Genomic DNA, 27,135 nt, shown 5'->3' with positions numbered 1-27,135 from the left:
CATACTTCGCTATACTCCCCAGCGATTGTTTCCATGCAGGATGCGCTGAGGTGCTTGCACTTTTCCAGTATATCTTGAGAACCCAAACCATTATGTGGTTAAAAAGAACGCTAACATACAAGTGTACAAAAGCAGGTGCAGGCCTGGACCCATAGTTCCTACGCGAAGCTACGCCATTGAAAATGCTTATCAGAGAGTTTGAGAAAAGGTTTAGATGGATCAAGGAAACAAGAACCACACTACATATACCAGTTATTAATATCCCTCAGCAGGAACTGTACAAATTCCTTTTGAGTATATGTACAGCAAAAACAGATAACCTTCAGTTGATGAATAATTAATTATTTGTGTACTAACAAAGAGTTGCAGCTGATAAATGAAATAAATGACATTATCGACAGACAAGAATTGATATCAATGCCGGGAGCAAACATTGGCTATTCAGCTGTATTTTTCTGGTATTGGAGAGCTCGCGTATACTGAATGCCAGAGAGAAACTGTTTGCGAACACTGAGAGACCGGTGTCACATAGAAGGTTCACACTGATGTCAGTATATGGCACTGATTTAATTGTGTGACAATTTGATGGATAGTGTTTACGTCACTATGGACACCGTTTACAATAATATTAATAGTTATGTGAATAATTATTTCATTTCTGTAACATAAACAACAACGATTTTATCAATGAAGGATACTATTTCGCAAACGGAAAGTTGATCGTGACACAGACTGACAACAAAAGGAACTGCGTGACAATAGTTGTACATAGAATTGTCTTTGTGGTTGTTATCATTCGTCTACGTGATATCTAGTTAATAGTTGGAAGATGCCTTCTCAGAGAGGGCAAACTGAGTACACGAATCCAACCGGCAGCGAGCCGCGACTTCCGGGATCAAGAGTCCAAAGCCATTACCTGACGTAGACGGGAGGATATGGGGTGTTCCGTCTCTCTCGTGGACCGGTTCAAGACGGGAAAGAACTCCCAGGAGTGGCCCCTTAACCGCCTCCCGAGGGAAAGGCGGGGCTGGCCCACCCCGAAAAAGGTCACCAACAAACTGACCCCCAGGAACTGGACTAACATCAACATTTCACTGGGCGCCGGCGGAGGCAGTGTAAGGTTTTATTAGTTATCTACTATAATTTCTGTATTATTTCAGCTTTGATGGACAATACCATCAAAGTTGAAATCATCATCATCATCATCATCATCATCATTTTTATTATTATTATTATTATTATTATTATTATTATTATTATTATTATTATTATTTCTTTTATTATTATATTGTTATTATTTGATTCGGTACATGCATTGTAACACTTGGTTAAGTTTAAACTTATTTTTTAAGTGATTGTAAACCGGCGATACGTGAAAACAACATTTTACAAAAATACGCACAAGTTTTAGGAGTGCCGGAAGATGTATGATAATCATTGATCATAATCACTTGCATCCTCACTAGAACCAGCAAAAAATTCTGATGCTTCTCGGTCGTTTGTTAATTTAATTTGATTTAATACTATAATAATTTAAGATTTCTTCGATTTGTCGTATTTCAGAAATATAACAAACCAAATGTATAAATCTTAATATATGCGGAAATAAAAATGTAAGACACGTGCGTTGGTGCGTATTTTTACTTGACATCTTGTATTTAAGACGCACGTATAGATTGAGGGTGCCTATTAAGACTAAAGAGATGCATATTTAGAGGTGCAAGTTTAGAGGTGCAGGTATAAATATAGATGTGCTACTCTATTTTAAAACAATACACTCTGAGGTTCACCTCTATTTCATGAATACAAGTTAAACGTAATATTTAGACCTGCACCAATATATTTAGACATCTAACTCTAAAAATGGGCTTAATCCCCTTAAGCCGAACTACGTAATTCCGCGTTAATTAAATTCTACGTTGATCGACATATACATTGCAGACACAAACAAATGGAGAATCATAAAAAAAAACAAGAACCACATTACTAATACTGTGTGGCTATGTGAAATGGACTTAGTTAAGAAATAACTTAAGGTGTCTCATTAAAACCGCCCCTGGGGTTGCATACATCCCGTCTGATAAATAGCGACAAAAGAAGCTTCGGAATCAGTTGATAACTTAGACGCAAGGCTTTTTTTTATAGTACCCACGCCGGGTCCGACTATCGGACCCATTCCCGATTTATTTTCTTATTTTTTTATGAATGACTTTTTTCTTGTACTGGTCCATTCAACATCATAATAAATTAAGTGATGTAAGCTTTTGGGGGTTTTTGAATACAGAAATAATCAATTTCATCACATTCAGAGATCAGTATGAAATATTATCTGTCAATTATCTTGCAATTGATATTTTAGCATTTTCAGGTATTGAAAGGGAAAAGAAACTAATATTTAATAATTTCCTCATTGCAAGAGACTGGAAAGCTTGTTCTTTTAACTATAACATTTCCCAATTTCAGCATATTTCGTGACGCAAGTTTTCCCAAAATATCAAGGATATTTTCCCCAGAATGGGCAGAAAAAGCCCTGGGACGTTAATACACGGCGTAGCCGGAGTGACTCTGTGTCATAACGGCCCGAGACGTAGTTTAGGGACGTCATAAACACGAGGCCAATTATCCCGAAAAGTCACGGCTGCTACGTGTTTAAACCTCTTTCATACATGTGTTTTCTTCTTTTGTTATTTTACTACTGTATATTCTTTTTACCTTTACTCCAGTTGCATTCTTACTGCCTTCAGCTTGACGACGATAAGTAAAGTTACTCTCAATGTAAATTTACTTTTCAAGAGTGAGCCAAGTTTGGGAAGAAGGAAGACAACATTTTATTGCCAAATCAATTTTCCCATAAATTTCAATTTTTCAGCTTGACAATTCCACAACACTTACATCATATTATATCATGTCTATCCGAATTTGTTCTGTACGAATCACTGGCATCTTCCTTTTCATGTCTTTGATTTCACAATACAATTCAATAAAATGAACTCGTAGCAAGTATATCAACTTTCCGTACGTCAATAAACAAATACTTGGTATTCTTGATACAGTGTTTTTTTTTAAATACCTTTTTGCCCGAGTGACTTTTTGCCGCCTTGTTGGTTTTGATTTTTCAACGCTGACTAAAAAACACAACCCTAATCGTCCACAATGGTTATCGATCACTATCATATTTTCCTAAACTGCGTTCGCTACTCCCTTTAAAAAATATGACATATCTGTTCAAGCAGATCGATAAATTGTAATTATGTATTTAATACATGATTTCACAGTCACCAAATTTGATTTTAAGACGAAAATTGAAATCACTTGCGAACTATTCCACAGATCGATAATCAGCCCCGCCCGCAAAACTGATAATCGCCGGGTCATGCAAATAAGCGCGGAAACTCTGTACAAATGTGTTACTATATAAAGTAACATTTGTATCAATAATTAATTATGTGTGCTAGAGATGCAGTTATAAGTATGTTTCTAATTTTTCTCCCCTGTCGACTTTGGACGCAAATACTGCTGAGTCAGCCCGGGGGAGTCGCTTAATTGACAATACCACTCCTTTTAAATACACTAGACTCACCATACCAGCCTTTTTATATGGGTACAATGCACAGTTAAACACTGATGCCTTCAACATATCTTACTTAACTATTTAAAAACAATCACTTTTATACGAGTTCTATATTCTCTGGGGTTACCACACATCAATACGCCTCTCGTTTAGGGACTGGATACCGTGATAATAATACTATAAGTCCTTCATACTGAATTTGTTTGTGTGGTTCATTGTCCACGTCTCTTAATTATACTTATAGAAAAATCTGCTTAAGTTGATTAAAAGTTATTGACTAAAATAAGCAAATATGATATGCAATATTAATTGGATGATTAGTATGTTCTAGTATATATTTTATATGTATGTAGTTGATGTTGATACTGTACAGAAATGGTAACAATTTGTTAAATTTAAACTTATTTGTAAAGCGATTGTAAATTAGTAACATGTTGAAACAACATTTAATAAAATACAAATACGTCTTAGGAGTGTTAAATATCCAGGGGGATTATGTATATAGCAATTATCGGCCATTATCACTTACATTCATCACCAGAACCAGCTACCCTCGTATGAAGCTTCTCATTTTGTAAATGCCACCTTTTATTTAATTTGATTTCCTTCAAAAATATGATTTCTTTAAATGTCGTATTTTATCTAAATATAACAGGCTATCAAATTAGTTCCAAAAGTAGAAAACCAAATATAGCAGCTATATCTGGAAATTTAAGAGACAGTTTAGTGTTGATTTTTTTGCTTGACATTTTGTATAAAACGGAATATCAAATATGTTCGCAGAATAGAGGTTATTCGAATCAAGAAACTAAAGCATTGAGAAAAACGGTTTAAAATGGTCTAGAAAAAGTGAGTTCATTGCTACTCTCACGTGTATTTCCTGCCTGCTAAAGTACATGGGGCAAACTTAGATTAAACAACGATCATATGACTTATATTTCCTTGGATTATAAACATGCAGTTTTGTAATGGTATTGGACATGTCAGTTTTTAGCAATAATAACCGACAAGGCTGTACTGTTTAAGGCATTTAAATACTCACAATCCCTTCTTCAATTTATCGCATAGATATTAAAGAGTCGCCTTCTACGTATGTGATGTATAGCATACACGTGCAATTCTATCTAATTAAATATATAGGTGCACATCTATCTTATTTATTGGTGCATTTTTGGAAGGGCATTTTTGGGTAGAAATATAGAGGTGAAACTCTATTTTCAGAAACATAACCTTTTAAGTTCTCCTCTATTTCCTAAATACATTTTATAACTGCACCCCTTTCTCATAAATATAAGTACATGAAATAATTATTTCTACCTGCACCTTTATATTTAGACATGTAACTCTTAATATGGAGGTGCGCCTCTATTTCTTCTACACTGTTGACATTCAGCGGTTTCGGACGCAAATGCTACGTCATATCGGCAGCTGAGTCTATCCGAGGAGTCGCTAATTGACATTAACATACCTTTTATAGACGAAAGAGGACTGGCCAAATAATTTTTTTTTATTAGAGTACAATGCACAGTTGAACACTAATGCCTTTAACATATTTACAAAACTATTTAAAGACAATTACGATCAAGTTCAATATTATATGGGACTACCAGTCATAAACTTACCTCTAGTTTAGGGACTGGATACCTTAAAGTTGCAATCTAACAGATTGAACGTTTTGACAACTTTTTTTTGTCTTGGAACGAGCCAATTTATGCGAAAATGCATGGAAACCAGTGATACAAGACTGCTGACAAAAGATCAGATCGCAGATTTTCATATTTAAGTTCAACATTTGATGTTTTATGCATTTTTCTTAAATCGTTAGTAACGCTTTTAGCCACGAAACGATATTTTTTGAACGGAAAAATCAAAATCTGCGATCTGATCTTTTGTCAGAAGTTTTATATCAGTGGTTTGCAGATATTTACGCAAACAAATGGCTCATTCCAAGACAAAAAATAAAAAAAAAGTTGTCAAAACCGTACATCTGTGAGAGTGCAGCTTTAAACGATTAATCCCCAGTTCAACCTACCGCATAGATAAGAGTCGCATTCTAAGCGTATGTGATGTATAGCATACATGTGCAATTATATCTAACTTAATATATAGGTGCACCTCTATCTCATTTAGTGGTACATTTTTGGAAGGGCATTTATAGAGGTGCAGGTAGAAATAAAGAGGTGAAACTCTATTTTCAGAAACATAACCTTTGAAGTTCTCCTCTTTTATATAAATACATTATATAACTGCCCCTCCCCCTTTTCATAATTATAACTACATGTTATAATTATTTGTTCCTGCACCTCTATGTTAAGACCGGCAACTCTATATTTAGACATATAACTCTATATTTAGACATGTAACTCTATATTTAGACATGTGACTCTTAAAATATGAAGGTGCGCCTCTATTTCTTCTATACAGCGACATCGGACGCAAATGCCACGTCATATCAGCAACTGAGTCAGCCTGAGAAGTCGCTTATTGACAGTAACACTCCTTTTATAGACATAAAAGGACTGGCCATAAAAGTTTTTTTTATTAGAGTACAACGCACAGTTGAACACTATAATGCCCTCAACATATTTATAAAACTTTTTAAAAACAACCACTTTCAATTGAGTTCAATATTATATAGGGTATCACGCCATCAATATGCCTCTCGTTTAGGGACTGGATACCTTAAGAAAAATACTAGTCTTAAATACTGAAGTTTTCTGTGTGGTGTTTTTTCACCGTCATGTGTGCAGTTGTCATAGAGAAATTTCTGACTTAAGTTGGATACAAATTATGTCAAAAAATAAGCAAATACGATATAACGTTTTGATAGGATTATAATCTTAAAGGTCAAGTTAATAACTTAAAGCCGACTTTTGAATTATTGATATAATGTTTTATATTTTCATTATTAACGCATCGGGTTATAGATCTGTTGTATCACGAATTGATCTTTCTTTTATGATTTCCTATACATTATTATGTTATTTTTAATGCATAGTGATTCCATATTTATGTAGGTTGTTAAAGGGTTTCATGTAAAGAGAAAGACGATGTCAACGTTATACTGAAAACCGTTTTACAACTCTTGGCCTTGAATAATTGCAAAATACAGTAAAACCTGGTCGTACGGCCACCTGTTTTAAATGGCCACCTGTATTGTCCGGCCACTCCAATTTCATCCCGTGGGTTTTTACTATAGAAAGGCAATTTCACGTCCGATTTTTGTTGAAATAAAACACTAAGGCACGAAATGCAATTACCAACTACATGCAACTAGTCTACAGTGCATTTAGTCATCTACGTGCCTTTTACAGTACAAAGGTGAGTTTGAAGGATCAAAACATAAAGTGTTACCAAACTTTAGTTCTATTTAGGTTTGATGTTCAATTATTAGCAAGCATAATACACACATCATTGGCAACATGTGTAGGCGTAATAAGGAGTAGAGCAATTAATTATTTTGTGAGTATTCAGCTCATTTTGTATTATTGTCGACTGATTGGATTATTTAAAAAAACACACACAAATATGCAAAGGCCCGAAATATAACCAAAAGCCTTTAATAGTTTGAATTGTTTAGAACATTTAAATCTGTCATAGATAAAAAAATAAGTATTTCTACGCAATAGGTTATTGATTACGTTTGGTCTTTAAAACATGTAAGACGGCACCTAGCAAATTAATACTTACTATCTTAATGTTTGGCTTGAAATGTCTCTTTTCTAGCCAGCCCGTGTGCGCAAACTGCTTAACAAGCAATAAAATAAAAGATGGAAATCATGCGGTAGTTTTCGTCTGATGCTTTTTAAATGATTGAATCGCTTTCAGCCGGCAATCTCTTTGTCGGAAACTTGAGCGATAACACTAATGGCAAATTACAAACATTAAAAATCATGCATACTGCTTATCTATGGTTTGAAAATAAGACTCACATTGTTCCAGAAGCCGACAAGCAGTGCCAAGAGTACAGACAATTATTACAAGGACGAAGTTTTTCCTGCATGTGACGAGTCTATCTTTCGCAAAAAGAAGGTCACGAAATCTGTCGTCTGGAAAAGACCCCAGGTAACGCATTTGTCGTCTGGTGAATGAAAAATTCCTGTAGACGTTATTAAATTATTGCTCACTTTGTGCTTTCCATACTGATCTCTTCCCATAAATTGTAAAGTGGTCGTCATACGATGTATATGAATACCTAAGTGAAATTCTAACTCCTAGTAAATAAAAAGTATGAAGTAGCTATATCACCATGTATCCGTACATTTTGTTCTGCTAGTGCAGTTGTTTCGTGTGAAATATTTGTCATATTGTTCACTGGTAAATCGGTCTTATATAAACTTTATTTTCATAGGCTTTTTACCTATCCGAGTTATACATTACTTGAAATTTGCTGGTTTTAGTGGGGTTTTTTCTATGTTGATTTGTTTTGTTGTCGGACTTTTTAGAGATCAAGAATGATGATGATGATGATGGTGATGATGCTGATGATGATGATGATGCCGACGACGATGACAACGTTGTTTTCATTTTTAAATTATGAGTTGTTCTTCCCCTAGTTTATCCACGAGAACGCAAGCCTTATCTCTGACGGCACGAGCCGGCACGACATGCGACAGGGAGACCTCAACGACTGCTGGTTCCTGTCCACGCTGTCCGCCATCGCCGAGAAACCGCAACTCATATCAAAGGTACCAGTCATTCAGTAATATCTAGGATTAACATAGGCAGTTTTGCGACATGGCGACCTTAATGACATCTTTTCCCTGTGTTTTATGTCAGCAAACGCCGAGAAAACACAGCTTTCATGAAATAATAAGGCACCAGTCTTAAAGCTATGTACAACTATTATTTATGTTTAAGTTAGTTTTGAGTCAGGGCGACCGCAACGACTGGTTCCTTACTACGGTGACCGGCATAATCGAGAACCCAGCAGTTCATAATAATTATCAAAGGTACTTTAGTCAGCACTGTTAGTGTTACTGAATAGCAGCAGGTATACTTAAGGAATGAATTGCGGGGTTGATGTCATTATCGGGGTATGAACGCAATTGGGTTGGTCAATGTGTGTGGAGTCCGAAGGACTCCACGCGTACTTTGACCAACCCAATTGCGTTCATATCCCCCCGATAATGACATCAACCCCGCAATTCATTCCTTATATTTACACCAATAGTTCATTATTTCATTCAAGAATTGTTAAAAAACTATTTAATTTCATTTAAGAATACTTTTCAGTAATCCGTTCTTACCCATTCTGTAAATAGAACGACCCGACTATAACCGGAAACATTTTTTTTCAAATGACGTCACAATAACACGGGAAAAGATCAACCACTTGAAATCACTTTAAAACGTAAAAATTGAAACACTTCTGGCACCAATATATTTAAAATATAATAAACTAACACTTCCTAAAATGTTGATCTATATTTTACGGGACCTGCTGACACAATACAACCAATAACAAGATCAATAGCTTTCATGTATAATGTTATGCAATGAATTACGATCCGAACATATCCGAAGATGTTGCGTTCATCGATTGATGAACGCAATTGCCGAAAGGCAGTTCATTTAAGGAATGGAAGTTGAGGTGTAAATATTACAAGAACACAAATTAGAAGTTAGTGACGAACCAGTCATCCCTTATATACGATACAGGGTTAATTGCGGCTTCAGCAGGCAGTAGCTTTTAGAAGTGTGAACGTAATTATTTATACACCAGTTTTAAAAATAGTAAATCATCAATATCACACACAAGATATTGCGCTTTTAAATACAATAAAACTAAAGTAATTTTGAAGAAAAAAAATCATAAAAAAAGAGTAGAGCTTCATATTAAGAATTGACATCGATATCAACCTCAACAACTATATTTTACCATTAAAGGAGAGTATGGTTCAAAGTCTTGTTAGTCTTTTTCTGTTTTTAAACACATATTTTCTCATTAAACGTGTTGATTGAAAACGAGTTGACAATCTTTCATAGAAATTTCATTGACAACCGGCATACTCATGCCATTTCTCAATCACAAGCTCAATTAATTTTTCAACACTATTCAGCATGAGATTGTTCAAAATTACTAATGTTTTACTCTTTTTCAAACCACACTTTCTTGTGATTTATGTGGATGACCATAGTGAATTGCTCAGTGCTCGAAAGAATTTCTAGAACACAAAATATATCGGTTGGGTAATAACTTAAATAATAATAAACTGGGACTTAAGTACAATTTTAGCCCCAGATATGTTTTTTTTTAATATTAGTCTATCAACAATATATATGGGATAAAGAGCTTTTAAAATTAGAAAAAAATAATAATATTTTGAATCATGCCATGCGGTTCTCTGGTTAAATCAAGTAAATCAAGTAACGACTCGGCAATCTCCGGCAAGCTTCGAGATTCAATTCTGTTAGATAATGGCCGAGGTGTTCCGATTGTGGTAAAATGAGATGCGATTAAGGCCGAGGAATTCGGTCCATAGTAAGTCAATGGTATAACTTCCTGAACAATAAACATACATGATACGTAGAAGGAAAATAACAAAGTACCATTCACGAAATCACTGCATACTATTTAGTTCTGGGATGATAGTACTATATACTTAGGTAGGTACAAATTGAAAACTGAGTAACACTCACTGTTCGATTAAAATGAAATGTGACGTGCCACTGTTTTACCGTTTTGGCGGAGTTTGGCAGTTTTGTCGCCCGAATTTGACTGTGATTTGGTTGCTGCCATCGAGCTGGCCGAAACGTGCAGCGGTTTCGTATACATGATTAATAAAAATGTTCATTTCCCCCCCAAAGATCATCCCTGACGACTACTCATTCGACTCCCCGAGCTACACAGGGAAGTTCCGGTGCAGGTTCTGGCAGTTTGGCGACTGGGTGGATGTGTTCTTAGACGACCGGTTGCCCACTGTCAACGGACATCTGCTCTTCGCCCACTCGTCCGCGCCAGAGGAGTTCTGGGTGTCGCTCGTGGAGAAAGCGTATGCAAAGTAAGTACAGCGACCATGAACGAATATCACAAGCGTCTAAGTTTAGTTTTTATTTTAATTAAGGAGAAAGCACGTACTAAAATAGGCCCGTAATAAAAAAAAATGCACATGCACTGTTTAAAAAATGAGGGAGTACCCCCAAACGCCCCTTCACACACTTTAAACAAAAATTAATAAATTTCGGTTCTGAGAGAGGGGCGCATGTCAAAAGTTTTCGCCCCTTATTTACGACCCCTCTAACGTCAAATCTTGAATATATATGATAATGTCGCAACCTTTAAAGTACTTAAATGTACTTATATATCTTCACTAACACGGTCGCGACAAAGGGTGGTCTGTGGCGCTCGTCGATAACAAGTAAACAAACGAAGTGAGTAAAACAATTCATATACATGTATAGACGTATTGATTGATATATGACGATAATAAAGTCATTCACCGTCAAAGAACAAGTGCTTTTTGGCCACTCGTTGTCGAAAACTTGTATGCCAAGCGAGTTAAATAGATCATCTATGTTTATGGACGTATTCAAAATGTGCTTTTTCCCCCGTAAACTGTTTCCTTGCCAAAGGAAATCCGACGGTGTCGACAAAGCGTACACGCTAAATGAACTAAAAAATTAGCATACAATTAAGACGCCAAGTAAACATTACAATCATTTTGTACATACTAATATATAGGACGACAATTTAGGTAGAATCCGTCAACGTTTCCTTATTCCCAAAGAGATTCTGGGTGTCACTCGTTCAGAAGGCGTATAGAGCACACCCGATCATATTAACGTTTTTATTTTAGGCAGCAATAAACGTACATTGCTCTTCATCCGCTTGTCCGCGCCCTAAAACCGTTTATATTAAAAAGACATGTATATTTCTCAACGTGACTAAATGAATCCCTTCTGTTTGATCCACGACGCACGAGGCATTCTATTATGTATCGCTCAAGGAAACGGATATGTTGTTTTAATATGAGTTGTGTCAACCGCTAAGACATTTATCTTTCGTATCTTTGAAAATCCATATGTTTCAGTTAAGCTATGGATTCATTCATTATAACAACGGCGAACTGAGGAGTTTTTCAACCCACATGTTTTCTCTGACTTGCTCACCTATAAGGGCGTTCGTCAAACTAATAGAAATCAAAAATTGGTCGAACCAGTTCAAAAAATATAACAGAACCGTCAACGGATCCTCGTCTTCGCTCAACCGTCCGCGCCCGTGATATATGGGTATCGTTCGCCTTAAGGTGCTCATAACGATTAAATTGCACACAGTTCTTACTATCTGGCAAAGATATTTAAAATAAATACTATCGTATACACGTATAAAGTGTGTGTATACCACGTGATAAATAACGCCATGATGCTATGTCGTGAGGAAATATTTTGCTTCAAATGAAAATTCTAACGTAATATGAGTAATTTATCTTTTAGTCGACAGCTGTGTCACCATAGTTTTGCGAAATTGTAATTTTTCTCTTAGTTGAACGACAAAACATCTTGTACACAATTAACAGGTGTTAAATTATAATTTTGTTTCTCTACATTTCTTTCTTCTATATTTATACCAAGTGCTTAACAGTTGTTTACATCACACGTTTACCCGGCAAATTCGTCGGATCTAGTAAACATTGTTTTAACAGAATGAAGATCATTTTGACAGTGTTAAAATATCTGGAACAAAACCATTCTGTATGGAGGTGCAACAATATATAATTAACAGATACCTACGAATTCAAATACTTTGACATGTCCTTTTACAAACAAGACTCAATATATTGTATCAACAAACTACTTTCCTTACAATCACATCGCAGCTAAGCCTTTGCAGTCAAATCATTGCTTTCAAACATATCAGATCTCTTCAAAATATGAACACCACGTTTTGTCGCTCTGCCCACGTTGGCACGTGGCGTTCACAGTTCGCCGATAGCATGTCTCAATTTACGCCAACTGTGTAAACAGATAGTCATTGTCCCCATCTCTGGTTCGTTCAAATACTATTCGATGTAAACAAGCTGAAAGTCGGTAACTGATATGTTTCATAGAGTACATACATAAACAAGACCGCATTTCTAGGAATTGTTTCAGGCCATGAAAGAATGACAATCATAATATCTAAAATCATCCCCTTAATTGATGAAAACGATCACATTGTGCAATCTGAAATATTGGTGAACGGTACATATGTTCATAGACTGGGTACATACCGTTGAAACCGTGCGCTGCAATCGGCCTTCAGATTGTATTACTTCACTATTGAAACCATAGGATACAATAACCATCTGATTGCAATATCTCTCCATTGAAACCGATTGCTACAATAGGCCATCTGGTTGCAATATCTCATGTTGAAATCGTGCGCTACAACAGGCCATTCAGTTGCAATATATCACCGTTTAAACCTTGTGCTACAATAGGTCTTTTGATTGCAATACCCCACCATTGAAATCGTGTGCTACCATAGGCCTTCTGATTGCAGTATCTCACCGTAGAAGCCTTGTGCTACAATTAGCCTTCTAATTGCAATATCTCACCGGTGAAACCTTGCGCTACAATAGGCCTTCTGATTGCAATATCTCACCGTAGAAGCATTGTGCTACAATTGGCCTTCTAATTGCAATATTTCACCGTTTAAACCGTGTGCTACAATTACCATCTGATTGCAATATCTCACCGTTGAGACCGCGCGCTTTTAGTGGCCTTCTTTTTGCATTATATCGCTCTAACAATTTTAAAATAGTGATAGTCTGTCTTTATACACCCTATTTGAATCGATATATTTTCTTTATTACGACATTTAAATATTTTCAGCGGTTCTATAATTATATGCATAATAAAACGCCTTTCAACAGTTCTTTATGCTTTCAAAACTTCTAAGCAAGCATTCCATGTCTGTTATAATACGCCTTTCAATGGTTCCTGTATGCGTTGCAAGTAACCTTTTTTGACTTTGTAAGATGCAAGTAAGGCTTGTGTCAGGTACCCCGACGAACTTGTATACGAATTGGTACCGGTTTACATACTTAACGGTTTATTTTTAGTCTTTTCACCTATCAAAACTAGATAATAAAATGTGGTACATTGATGGACTGATTCGGATGTTGTCGATTGATGCACACAATTCCAGCAATGTCTTTTCGCTCGCACAATAGAGACAAAGTGAAATCCGATCGATCACACAGGCCATTAACCGAGATTTGAAAAATGAATAAACAATGCAACGAACGTGATTAATTAAGGTGTGGACAACATTAAACAAAATCCGGTTTTCCTATTCAGTGTTGTAGCAACACTGATGTACGTTGAACTTGTCCGTTACTGGTGGTTCGTTAAATGCCATTGAAGATCAGTTTGTATTAATATGTGATAGATATTAACATTTCAGAGATCATTATGTATCTTTTTATTATCGAACCCGACCGAGTATGTAAACATTGATTAGTCTTCTCAACTCCAAAAAGTAGTCATTGTTACAGAAGATGGCTATACTTACTGTAAGGCCAAATCAGATAAGAGACTATATAGTGAACTTAACATTCTGACTTAAACTGGATGTGGTTGCTTTCTTGTTGTAATTTGTTTGTAATCATGTTGATTTATATAATTATGCTGTTGTCGAGCTACGGTGATCATAAGCTGTGTATGTTTGTATCTGTGGTAACTCTTGGCTTTTATTAGACTATTATAGTTATTTATGCAATAGGGGCCATTTGGGAATAGTTACCTAAGTCTGTAAGTGGTGCTTACACAGGCAAGAGCACACTTAGAACAGGTAACATTCCTGGCAATGATCGCATTGTATCATAAACCGGCCTTGCCAAGTGTGTTGGCAAAAGCAGTACATACGATCATCACCTCATATAAGCCAGTACTAGCTATTACGTATACCCTCTTCATCATCAGGCTCTGAATCATCCTGGTAATCTTAGGGGATCAGGGTTTTATTTTTAATAAAATCTATTGAGGCCAAGGCGTCACTTGACAATCTCCACCTCAACAGGACTTCCAAAGTTTCTCTGGTTATATTACCAGAACCCTCCCATACCGCAACAATGGTTTTGGCTAATTTATACCCATCCCCTGGGATAAGAACAAAGTCCTCGACTGTAGCAAAATGAATTGGTACAGTCTTGACCGGGCAACAGTTTCGGATCATTCCCCATCATCATTATCCTCAATGTCAGACATTTTCACCAAACATAAAGCCAAACGGTTTAAGTATCAGTTAAGTATCAGTAAAAACGAAGAATGGCCACGTAATTCTGTCGACCGGTTCCGTCCAAAAAACTGACAAAATGACAAGCAAAAAGAATTAATTGCAATATATTCCTAATTTTGGTTTACTTAAACCAAAAGCTTTTTGAACAAAGGATGTCTAATAAACCTAACACTTGTGTGCCAGAGAAAGTGTTTGGCAACGGTTCTTTTTGAAGACCGCTGCCACCAATGTGGTACTTCTGGGCTTTTATTAGACTATTATAGTTATCTATGCAATAGAGGCCTTTTGGGAATAGTTACCTAAGTCTGAAAGTGGTGCTTACACAGGCAAGAGCACACTTCAAGATCCCGATACAACAGCACATTTGTCACCTTGTATTCAAGGAAATCGTCTTCCCCTGCTTCTCGGTCCGAAAACCCCACTTACCCATCAGTCACGTGACTTGCCAGACAAAACGTCCCAATTGTTATTGGGCAATACCACATATCTAAATATGTTTTGTTCTGTTCTGTTCTGAATCATTGACCATGTAGGAAATCAGGTCATTTATTGACGACTGTTTAGCCTCGTCTGATCCTATTGTCAACAGAATGTTTTCATTTGAGATTCCAAGATCGGTTTCACGAGTAGTTGTCCGTATCAGTGACATTTTGATCATTTGCAGGAAGAGTTAAGCGGATAAAACCCGTTCTACCATATAGAATTATATTCCTTATATAGACGCTCAAACAATACATCGCAAAATTCCACATTCTTGTAACGGTTGCGTCAATACAAGTAATGCCCGGTCTGCGATTGATTGTCAATAATAAAAAACAAAACAATTAAAGAGCCATGTTTTCTCGGTAAATACTGGCATTGACAGCGATTTCAGATAACGAGGCCGGGGGTTACTTTACCTCCCGCTTGGAGACCGCTCGTGTTTTATTGCCCCAATTGATACCTGGGGAAATCAGTTTTCATGCCAACCAGTCAGTCTGATTGACAGACATTGCGAAAAATAAATTGGGTCGTATTTCCGATTTTTTGGAAATAAAATAGTTATGCTTTCGTCGTAAAATTGGTCAGTATTAGACAAGTTAATTTAAGAGTTATTGTCCTCAGTAAAGTAAAAACGGAAGCAACGCCATGGTGGTATTTGCCATGACTGGTTCATTTTGGGGGGGGGGGTTTACATATTGTTTTAAGTAAAAACACATGAAATGAAGTTCTATAAAATAATTGACTTTTAAATTTGATTTGAATCAATGATAATTACTCGTCCTTTCCTTACCCAATTACTGTCGAGGCTCGGACTTAAAATTGTGCTTCAAAGAAGTTTGAAAGTAAAAATCGTATTTGGATGAATCACTTTTAATCCTGCTTATTATCTTTGAATCCTGAATCAGTGTTTCGAAATCGTTCTGCCTATTCAAGATAAGAAATAAACAGATAAAAAATAATAGCCTAAACCGATGTATTTTTGTCCAATAAATATCTACGTGTCTTCATATTCCCCAGTTAAAAAAAAAACGCGAAAATATCGCTAATAATTTTATTCCGTACATAAATCATATTCCTTTTCTTGTTTTGATCATTTAAGTGAAATGAATTAAAGACATAATAATGCATAAACATTAAAAATAATAATGTGGCATGAATCTATACTGTGCCCCTTGTGTCAATAACTTTCATTCTATTATTATATGTCATTACAGATTAAACGGTTCGTACGAGTCGCTTGAGTACGGATTTGAGGCAGACGCGTTCACGGACATGACGGGCGGGCTTGCGGAGTGGTACAACCCGACGGAACTCAAGCACGAGGACTTCTACCTCATAAGGGCCGCATTCCAAAGTGGCGCCGTCATAGGCTGCCTAAGCGTGGTAAGGCGCGAGTATATATCTATCCATGTATTTATGAGGACCACTTCATGACATTAATCGTTTATTTATTTATAAAAGTTAGTTTACTTCGTGTGTAAACTATATGGCATGGAGTGTATGTTTCTTGATGGCAATATGACAAAATTATACGTGGAGTAAAAGGGACTAGGCACAATATAGATGATACAATTGCAAGAAAAAAGAAAGTTGTCATAAACTTACATAAAATTGATATCGTTGTGTACACAACGCATTGAATCTTACTTTCTGATGTATCACATCGTTTTCGACACATCCTCTTTCGCAGTTTATGCGTATTTTTCCAATTCGAAATTTACTGGGGTTGTCTACCACGTAAATCCCAATTGATTTGAAAAAGCGTCGGTTTATGTATCTGGACTTATCACGTAACTTTCACATGCTAAATATACACATTATAAACTGTGAAACCATTATGTGTTTATTTATAACGGGTCAACTTAGCTGAGACAGCGACAAAATACTATTTTGATCATGTTAAATGTTAAATTCTGTATTATCGGCCTCATACTTGCTCGTATTGCCATTTCTAGGTTTTCTCGTGGAAATAATGTATTTGTCGATTTTGAGACCATCTGGTGTCTAGTCAGTTATGCTAAAGGGAACCAAGTGATTCTATATTAAAATGTAGGTAGGTAGTTTTTGGCATCAACCGAACACGGATTATGTCGCTCTTCTTATAAGGAGAAAATGAAGAAAAAATAAAAAAGTAGCAGATACAAGATGTACAATTCAATACCATATCCTGTTCCTCAGATATAGTTGTTCGTATAGTTTTTTTTTACAGCGGTTTAAAAAATAGATCTGTATCGAAATGTAAGGTTACATATTTTTTCTCAAACAAAACGTCCGTACCAGTGATTCAAAGTATTTCGTTTGTATCGAGTTTAAAAAAGAATAAAGACGAATTACTAGTACGAGAATGTAAAAGGTATACGAACGAGTTAAAAATACGAACACTTCCAACACTGACAAATAAAGTGCCTTATTTTCATTTAATGTAATTGTTTAATGATCTATCAAATGAGCTCATTAATAATTATAGCAGATATTGAAGCATTATTAACTATTTAGATTCTTATTATTTAGACGGAAATACAGCTCTTAATATCAACACTTCAAAGGACACAAAATCCGGCTTTTATTTATTTTTTCTCATCAATCCTTTTCTAGGAAAAGTGGAAGGATTAATTCCGTTATTTTTCCTTTATCATCTTACTGGCAGAAAGTAATACGCTTATTAAGTGTGAATATAACCGCTGGATAAGAAAAGCTGCTTTGGGTATAAATAGCATATGCTATTGAATCGTTCATTGGAATGACGATCAAAAATGAGATTGTTCAGGGTACTAGGTCAACATTTGTAGGACATTGTTCACGTATAAGACTAATTTTTCTTCAAAACGATTTGGCAGAATAAGATGAAATGTCACTGGAGAAAAACCCTATGAACTGTTCTTGGGTTTCAGTGAAGTTTCTGTGTATTATCGTTTCAACAGAAGGAAAGCATGCAAAAGATCTTTAAATGAAGCACCCTTCAAAAATCCTGAGAAAGAACTCTCTTTTGGAACGATCTAAGGGAGTGTTAATAATACAACAACATTTACCAACATTAACTAAAATGTTTTTTATTATGCATGTGACTTTTTCAGCATCATTTTAATCAAAACAGACAAAGTCTGTTTTAGTAACATGAATAGAAAGTAAGAACCAATATTCGTTCTCTAGGACAAGGAAGGTCAGGCAGAGCGGGAGCGCCGGGGAATGGTCTCCAATCACTCATACGTTGTGACGGGTGTGGAGGAGGTCTCCTACAAGGAGGGGACTGTCAAACTGGTTCGCGTCCGCAACCCTTGGGGCGACACAGAGTGGCAGGGTGCATGGAGCGACGGGTAAGGCTGGATCCTTTTATTATTGTTACATTTTCTAATATATACATGATGGTATGCAGCGGTCAAACGTACAGGTACTAAGGGACCTCGGAGCGAAGGGTAAGGCCGGGACACACGTATTCACGTTCTTAAATCACATACTGGATAATATGATGGAGCCTGGAGCAACGGACGATGCGAGTATCGAGTGCAGTTACGTTTTCATCGTCCCTTAAACACATGCCATGAACGGGCATCATACGCAACTACCCAAATTCAGTTGTTGTCCGACACTGAACAGCAGGAGTGTTTGGCATTGGCAAACAAATATACACCTCGTTTGATATATGGAAGCCACATACAAACATTTAATTCACTGTTAGGTAAACGTTGACAAATGTATCGAGTAGTTTTTTGCATAAATATTTAGTTTGTTTAAATAAAAAATGATAAGCTGCGTAACTGCTTAAAACACAAAGTTCGCAATATTCGGCGTTACAACAGCAGTTTTTAAATCGATCTTGAAAAAACACACAATGAATTGCAATTTGTAAGAAACAAAGATATGGTCCGATAATCTGCGTAGCTCGCATTACTGAGCAAAAAATACCTTAAGGCATACAATAAAGGGAACAAATGACACATGTTATAACCATTTGCTGTATCTTTTCTTGGCACCTGCTACCAGGTTTTATTATGACTCTGTACCTAAAAGCAAAAAAAGTGTATCATATTACATAGCTATGTCAATGAAATTATCATTTTGCCACTTTTAGATATATAAGAGTTCCTAGACGCTGTAGCGGTGTTATGTTTCAAAATTCCTGATATTTTGTTCATCTCACCTTTTTACTGAAATAGGTAGAATAATAGTACATGGCTTAACACGTTTAAACGGTGACTTCCCTTTGCTGTACATAGCGACAATCGATTTTGGATTTATCGATAATCGTCGACCACGGACATAATTCATCGTTTAATCTCTGTTATACCGTGATTTATTGACATAAAACAGTTTAAACCCACACACTTTTTACAAGTTAACATTTTTACAAGTAAACATATAAGGTTTTTTATGCATGTTGCTGAATTTCCATTAAGATATGCAAACCAATCACGTGATTTAAATTCCAGGTCCGACCAGTGGATGCAAGTAACGAATGACGTCAAAAGAGAGCTTGAGTTGACATCACAAGATGACGGCGAATTTTGGATGTCCTTTGATGACTTCCGGAAAGAGTACTGCAACATGATCATCTGTAACCTGTCACCGGACTTTGATCACGACGGCATTAGCGATAAAGCAGGTAGGCGGTGGGAGTGTACTTCCGTTCTATCGGACCACATTCTTTCCATCCGTTCATGCGTTTGCCTCAGTTAAATAATTTACATGTAACGAATCTAAACCTCTTAGATCGTTCCCTTGTCGTGCGTCTCTGTAAAATTACTATAAACAAATGCCGTGCATCCGCCTTTTGGGAAATTACATTTAACCATTGCACCAACCGGAACGTCTTTCTTAACAAATATTTCCATTGATTAATCTCCATAAGGCAATACACTTCTCCATTAAAATGCCCATTCTTCCATCCGCTTGTCTGTGCACGTCTCTAAGAGGACATGGTATTATTTTTTTTGGATGAATACATAAACATATTGTCTTCAACCGATGGAACTCGACGAATACCAGTAGGCTGGCTCTAAGAGGACAGCCTTCTTTCTTAACAATATGACGGCACTGTTGGACCGTTCTGATTTCATTGATATCGGCTCTCTCAACATGCTGTTATCAAAATGATTTCTTTTGCGTACACCCTATCGATCAGTGGGTGTCTTTTCCCACTTTTGCATCGAAATAAAACATGACACAACGTTGCGGGACGTTGCGGGGTCATACCATACTACAGCAATATGTGCGCGGACAAACCATCAGACACTTTTATAGAGGAAGAACATCGCAACGTTCTCTTCTTTTACGCTCCAGCTTGTATTATGTCGCCGTTAAGCAGTAGTAAAGCTACTAGCGTACACCATCGCTGCATATTTACATCTCTGCTCAGCTTGTATTAGGTCGCCGTTAAGCAGTAGTAAAGCTACTAGCGTACAACATCGCTGCATATTTACATCTCTGCTCAGCTTGTATTAGGTCGCCGTTAAGCAGTAGTAAAGCTACTAGCGTACAAAATCGCTGCATATTTACATCTCTGCTCAGCTTGTATTAGGTCGCCGTTTAGCTGTAGTAAAGCTACTAGCGTACAACATCGCTGCGTATTTACATCTCTGCTACGTATGCTGTACAATTATATTCTTATAATATTGTATAGTTACATATATAGCGACACTCTTCATATATATGTGTACGTTATATAGCCGTTCATTCTACTTATAGGAATATGAGCTGTCTTTATAGTTCATTTTGTTCTATACGTTACGTATTAGAAAGTATTGCTTGTGATGACTGTGTCATCGGATAAAATTCAGAATTGCATAACCCTTTTTTGCTCTGATCTTAAATATTTCCTTTTGTTTTAGAGTACCAGCGAAGTGTACGTGGTCGCTGGAAGGCGGGCTTTAATGCGGGTGGATGGCTGGAGTGCTCCACCTTCTTCGCCAATCCACAATACATTATCACCATTTACCCAGACAGTAAGACAGCAGTTTGAGAACTATTTTCCTTGATTGCACTTGCTCTATCAGTGCATTATAAACGGTTACTGCAAAATTATAGCAACGTGATTTACAATCAGTGCAGCTTTGCAACATAAGGCGCTTTAGCGTAATTTCTTCTGGCGTTGGAGTTTCACCATAACTATAATTTGTTCCTATCACCGCGCAAGCGAATCCGCTGTAAGAACATTAACAGACCTATGCATTAACAAATTTATCGTACCGTCTTGTAGCAAACGTATAGTAAGAGTCTTTGAAAAAAATAGGATTACATCAACTTACTATTGAAAAGTTAGATTCTGAACAAAATACCTTATGCTGGAATCTTGCAAGAGCAGAGTTTTGCGGTGTTTGCAGACTGTGTTAAATAGTTCGGGGTAAATATTTCCTTATGGTTAACAGGAACTTGCCTATATTATGTACAAAAATAGTTAATTGAAGATGTGAAGAAAAGCGTCAAATTGTATTCGAACGTAACAAATGACCGTTGAATCTCATCTCAGCCATGCACGTGCTGACGTTTGATTTGGAAGTACAAGGGGCCTAATATTTCAAGACAGTGACAAATATCAGCGAAATATCATTTTTATTTCACTGGTAAATCTCTATAAATCTCCAAGAAAGCGTATTATATAAAAAGGAACTTCTTTTGACAGCGAGCGTTCAGCGGCGGTTCAGTGGTCGTCTTCCCTTGGTCGTTTCCCTCCTGCAGGTGTACCGACGCCAACAGAAACTAGATGGCATTGGCCTCTTCGCCATCGGATTTGAAATATTCCAGGTATGAACAGAATATTGAAACTGCTGACTTTCCATTGAGTGTATGGTATGATTCAATTTCCTTTATGATAGTACATTATTGTTACAATATAGGTAGGACTTGATATAGACACTAAACAGCAGCGTAATGAGACAATGAGAAAAACGACTGACGTGGTATGGTTTTTACGAGGGGTGTACCTTATTTAATTTGTTCATCAGACTTGCTCAATCATTTATTTAATTGATGAAACTCACTGCCTTTCACGTGAACGGTGGGTTATTCCGCTCTCTTAGTAATTGAAAAGGTTTGATGTTTGTACTTACAAAAGAACTAGCGACTGTACCGGCTATTATATATCGACGCCTGTCATGAGCTGCTCAATTTATGGTCTGTTTACGAGACATTACAGAAGTTCAAGTTGTTGCGTAAACGAGTAAATGCAACAGCAACGACAAACATTCACATGTCACCGCAACATTAATTGTGCATGTGCAGGAAACTTTTCTTTAGAAGTAATCTCCAACTCGCATGCTGTGTATAAAACCATTCCGCTGATCGATGTTATTGCAATGAGCTTAAATGTAATGTACTTGATAAAGGGATTTATATACTTAATGTTTTTTGTCAATGGTATCGGGCGTTTGCTGATCCATCGGAAAATTTATTGCAATACATCTTGACATAACTATTTTGATTTTCAATTAACTGACCGTGTAGGTGGGAAGTTTTCTCGAGAACCACAAACGCATTGATACAGCACGGCGGATATTGGCCCATACGCCGCTCCCTTTGTACAATAACTCACCACTCGAAGCCGCTTTGAACAAATTAATGTCTGGTTTCTTATCGCCTTAAGCCAATACACTCTGCACTTTTAACATTTTACAAATGCAAATGTATCTTTTGATAGGAATCTTGCTCGGCAATTACTGTTATCGTTCATCTTAGTTCATTGATTGAAAATATTACGAAATATGATTAAGTAAAAATAGAGACGGGTTATTCATATTATTTGCACAAACCAAAAACTCCGTACCAACACTAGGTGATTGATGTTGCAAAACGCGTCTTATGATATAACCTCGACATTTTGCTAATGGACAAACGATTTAAAGCTTAGATGTGCCATTAAGGACCTTTATCGCTGCATGACAGAATCAAACACAATTAACGAGATGTCATCTCAGTTTCTTCTGCGTTTGTCATTTTGTACACAGCAGGGCAACTAAATTGTTCGAAGTCACCATCCTTTATTTTCGTTATCTCACTTGAAAGATCGTAACCGTCTTCCGGTTGACCTTAAGGGATTTTAGTTAAAACTCATTATGAGCGGATGGTTTCTCGTGCAGAAGTATACTGATTTCGCACACTGATTTCGACAATATATTAAATCTTTGTGCAGTCGAGAATGCGTGATTAATTAGGAAAACACGTATCTTGTACGTCGTCGTAAATGGCTAGATAATGACACAACAGTTTCTCATACTTTTTCGTCTTTTCAAGAAATTTTGAATTCCTAAAAAGCCTTGAACGTTATTTAACGACTCTTGAAAACCGCTTTAACGCAAAGTAGGGTCGTTGGCAGCGTGCTTTTGTAATGCATTGAAAATGTTTTTTATATGTACCATCTTTACGTCTGTAAACGTACTACCTGTATTTGAAACTTGTCTTTGAATGAAAAGTGGTTTAGTAGTAATTGAATACAGCTCCCATCAATTCAGCAGTATCCATCAAAACGAGGCAGTTTTCATACGTGTTGGGAATTTTTATGAAAACGTAGTGTTTCCGACGAATCACTCTGTCACTTATTTTATCCTTTGTTCACATACATTTTTCTTGCAGCGCTACTCGAACACATCGGGACGGATCAGTAAATCGTTCTTTGACCAGACGGACCCGCTTATGCCGGAGAATGAAGAGACGTACGCGGAATATCGGGAAACATCAGGTATATACATGTTGCGCCGCAAACCTGGATAGATCTCTACAAAACGTTTGACAAATTTTCGTAAAATATCGATAAATATCAGTTTTATTTTTATTGAAAAAAACTTTTTCAACTTTCGAATGCATTTTTGACAAAAGAGCTGTTGGTTTCATTTTATCGATATAAGCCTGTTTTGTAAATAAAAGAGTTAATTAAAGATAAATTTAGGCATTACGCTATCCTTTCATTATCATCCAGGTCGGTTTTTCCTGGATCCCGGCGAGTACATCCTGGTGCCGACGACGCAGCTCCCGAACCAGGAGCGCTCCTACCTTCTCCGCCTCTTCTCCGTCGGAGCCATGGAATGCAGGTACGTAGTTGTATTGAGTGGTTACAATGGGCCAAACCACGTGTATAAATGTACTATAAAGACAGCTCATATTCCAATAACTAGAATGAACGCCTATAATTGGAATAAATGAATATCTACAGTGTCGCTATAAATATTTCGATAATACTTTTTTGTTTAACTATTTTTCTAAAATGTTCTATTTTAGGCCATATGACAATGTGTATGAACAGGATTGGGACATTGATATAAGATGAAGAAAGATGAAGGACACGAAAACAGTAAGCCCGCGGAAAGGCTTGCCAATCACTTTCTACCTCAAAAGCCTGAGACAAGCTCGTGTTAACAAAACAGTGCGTTTTGACAAATGTACGCGTTAAAGATGGACACGCGTTCAGACGAGCTTTCAAATGGATAGATATCTGCTCGCGTCCGGTGGTATTCTTAGAATATGCACAAGAAAGATGTCACTGCATATATCATTTAACGCGTAATATTGTGAGAAACTGAACGAGAACGAAGACAGGACAAGGGTTCAAACCTGCGTTAAAACGGATAGGTGTTCGAATACATGCAGCGGTATTGTTAGAAACTGCACAAGACCGAAGTAAGGACAAGGTCTAAGACATGCGTGTAAACGAATATGTGTTTGGTAGCGTCCGGTGGTATTCTTGGAATCTACACAAGAACATTGTCAAAACACAGGTTCTGAGATGCGTTAAATCGGATATGCGTTTGATCGCGTGCGGCGGTATTGTGTGGAACTGCACGAATACAGTGTAAGAGCAGGTACAATAACAATTGCAGTATAATAGGGTGTAAATGGAACTACAAAAACAAAACCTAAACATGCGCATGAAATGAAATCTCAATGAAACCGATGAAGTACTGAATTTGTTAAACGTGGATGATTTACGTGATCTTGTACGTACGCGTGGATTAGGGATAAATGAGGATTAAAACAAACATTCAGAATGCGTCATAAACTGCCTTATACAATGATAGAGTGATACAGTCAATGTGTAAATCAAGATTTCTTGAAAAAGTGAGAACAAAACATACAAGAGGTATGGATACACATTCGCATGTTTTTATGACATTCATTGTACATGTATTACGATTTTCTTTACGTGAATTATGATTGTGTCTGGCAATCAATTTATCAGTATCAGTATAATTACTCTTCAAATACAATGCTTTGCATTACTTTTGTTTATTTTAATTTCCAACCTTATTTAAACTGCGTCAATATTCCAAAATATAGAATTGCATTGAGTAAATTAAGAATGCTCGCACATAGATTAAACGTAAAAGGGGGTAGATTAAATAGAAATTCTTTGAATAAAAGATTGTGTCCTATTTTAGAGACGAATTCCATTCTATTTTTAAATGCCAGATTTATGTTGAAATAAGAAAATCATTATAATCCTGGATAACATCGTCAACGACACTATTTTTAAAGCTATATAACTTTCACAGTCAGAAAAAAGGCATACTACATAACGTATCCATCCAGGTGTTTAACGCTTTTGAATTAAGAAATAGAAATGCTGAAATGTTAAGCTAATTAATGTTCTCTTACCTGTCATATGTACAAATTAGACAATTTCCATAGCTATTGCACGCGATACAAAAAAATTGTATGGTTTCACCGATTTGCATATTTGCGATTATTGTTTGTTTGTGGATGTTAATTCACACATGTGTAAAAACACATTTTTATAGGAAAATAGTAAAACAAAATATTTTTTTTATTTTTGATATCAACTGCTCAAATGCTTTTTCTTTTTTTCTTTTGCATGCATTCATAAATTTATAACCGATCACCATATATATATGCAGAATATACAATTGATCAATGTTCAAAGGTCATTTTTTATTTTTATCATTGTGCATATTGTATAAACTGTTTGATACGATATAAACTTTGTTTTGTTCTGTTTTGTTATGTTCTGTTCTGTTCTGTTTTGTTCTGTCAATCAATAGATCAGTATAAGATATTACATGGATGTGAAAAACAATATCTTTATTTTTTTAAATCATACAATCATTGTAGAGTCTGCTTGCTTACACGTGCCATAATGTGTTCAATGGGAATTGCTAGTCTTCTGTGATATTTTATAATTTCAATACATGTACATAAGTAAAAAAAGACAAAGTGATGGCTTTCTATTAATTGAATTTCTATCTCCTGATATAATTATGAAGGAGCTGCTTCCATATATACGATTTCATTATTCAATCCATTTAAATGAGCCCGGCGGAATAGTTTGCGAAACCATTTGTAAATTGCCATTAACGTATCGTGCAAAACGATATTATGTCGTTAGCCTGAACTATAAGATATTGTTGCAATTAAAGGAATTTCTAAGGTTCAAAGCACTTGTTTTGTGTCCTCTTTTCCACTGAAACTTGTTTGGGTTGTTACTGCCGGCAGTTGGCACGCCAGGCACGGTAGGGATGCGTGGCAGTTATGTAATACTGTCGGCTTTGTGCAATGCTGACTGAGATCTTTTATGTAATACTGCCGGAAGAAGACAATTATGAAACACTGCCGGCACAGCAGTTATGTAATACTGCCTGCAGTTTGCAGTTCGGGCATAGGGTAGTTATGAAACACTGCAGATACCGAAGAGACTGCCGACGGAGAGCAATTCCGGCGGAACTCGGTTTAGTTTAATACATTTAAACAATATTGCATTCTTGTATTGGAGTATAAAAAGAGGAGGCCTTGGAAAGAGAAAGAGGATAGTTGTTATAAATGTATTTTGTTTGTGATATTGTTATGATAAGTTCCAATATTTAATGCTGATATTTATTTAAACGTTTGTTTTTTGGATATTATGTTAAAAACGAATAAA

At 36.3% G+C, this 27,135-nt stretch overlaps 1 protein-coding gene across 1 annotated transcript; it reads left to right on the top strand.

Annotated features, from left to right (window-relative positions):
* Positions 1-529: 529 nt before the first annotated feature.
* Positions 530-27,135, top strand: LOC128228716 (calpain-8-like). Its single transcript, XM_052940187.1, has 12 exons — positions 530-1,115; positions 7,514-7,636; positions 8,128-8,259; positions 10,382-10,575; positions 16,493-16,661; positions 18,429-18,592; positions 19,706-19,878; positions 21,104-21,217; positions 21,895-22,016; positions 23,841-23,946; positions 24,184-24,295; positions 24,483-27,135. Exons 1-12 carry the CDS (start codon positions 936-938, stop codon positions 24,529-24,531), a joined length of 1,638 nt encoding a protein of 545 aa, XP_052796147.1. The 5' UTR covers positions 530-935; the 3' UTR covers positions 24,532-27,135.

The sequence above is a fragment of the Mya arenaria genome, chromosome 3, assembly GCF_026914265.1.
Source record: "Mya arenaria isolate MELC-2E11 chromosome 3, ASM2691426v1".
Taxonomy (NCBI): Eukaryota; Metazoa; Mollusca; class Bivalvia; order Myida; family Myidae; genus Mya; species Mya arenaria.
The sequence above is the reverse complement of the archived record's forward strand: the minus strand, read 5'-3'. Positions and strand labels throughout refer to the sequence as shown.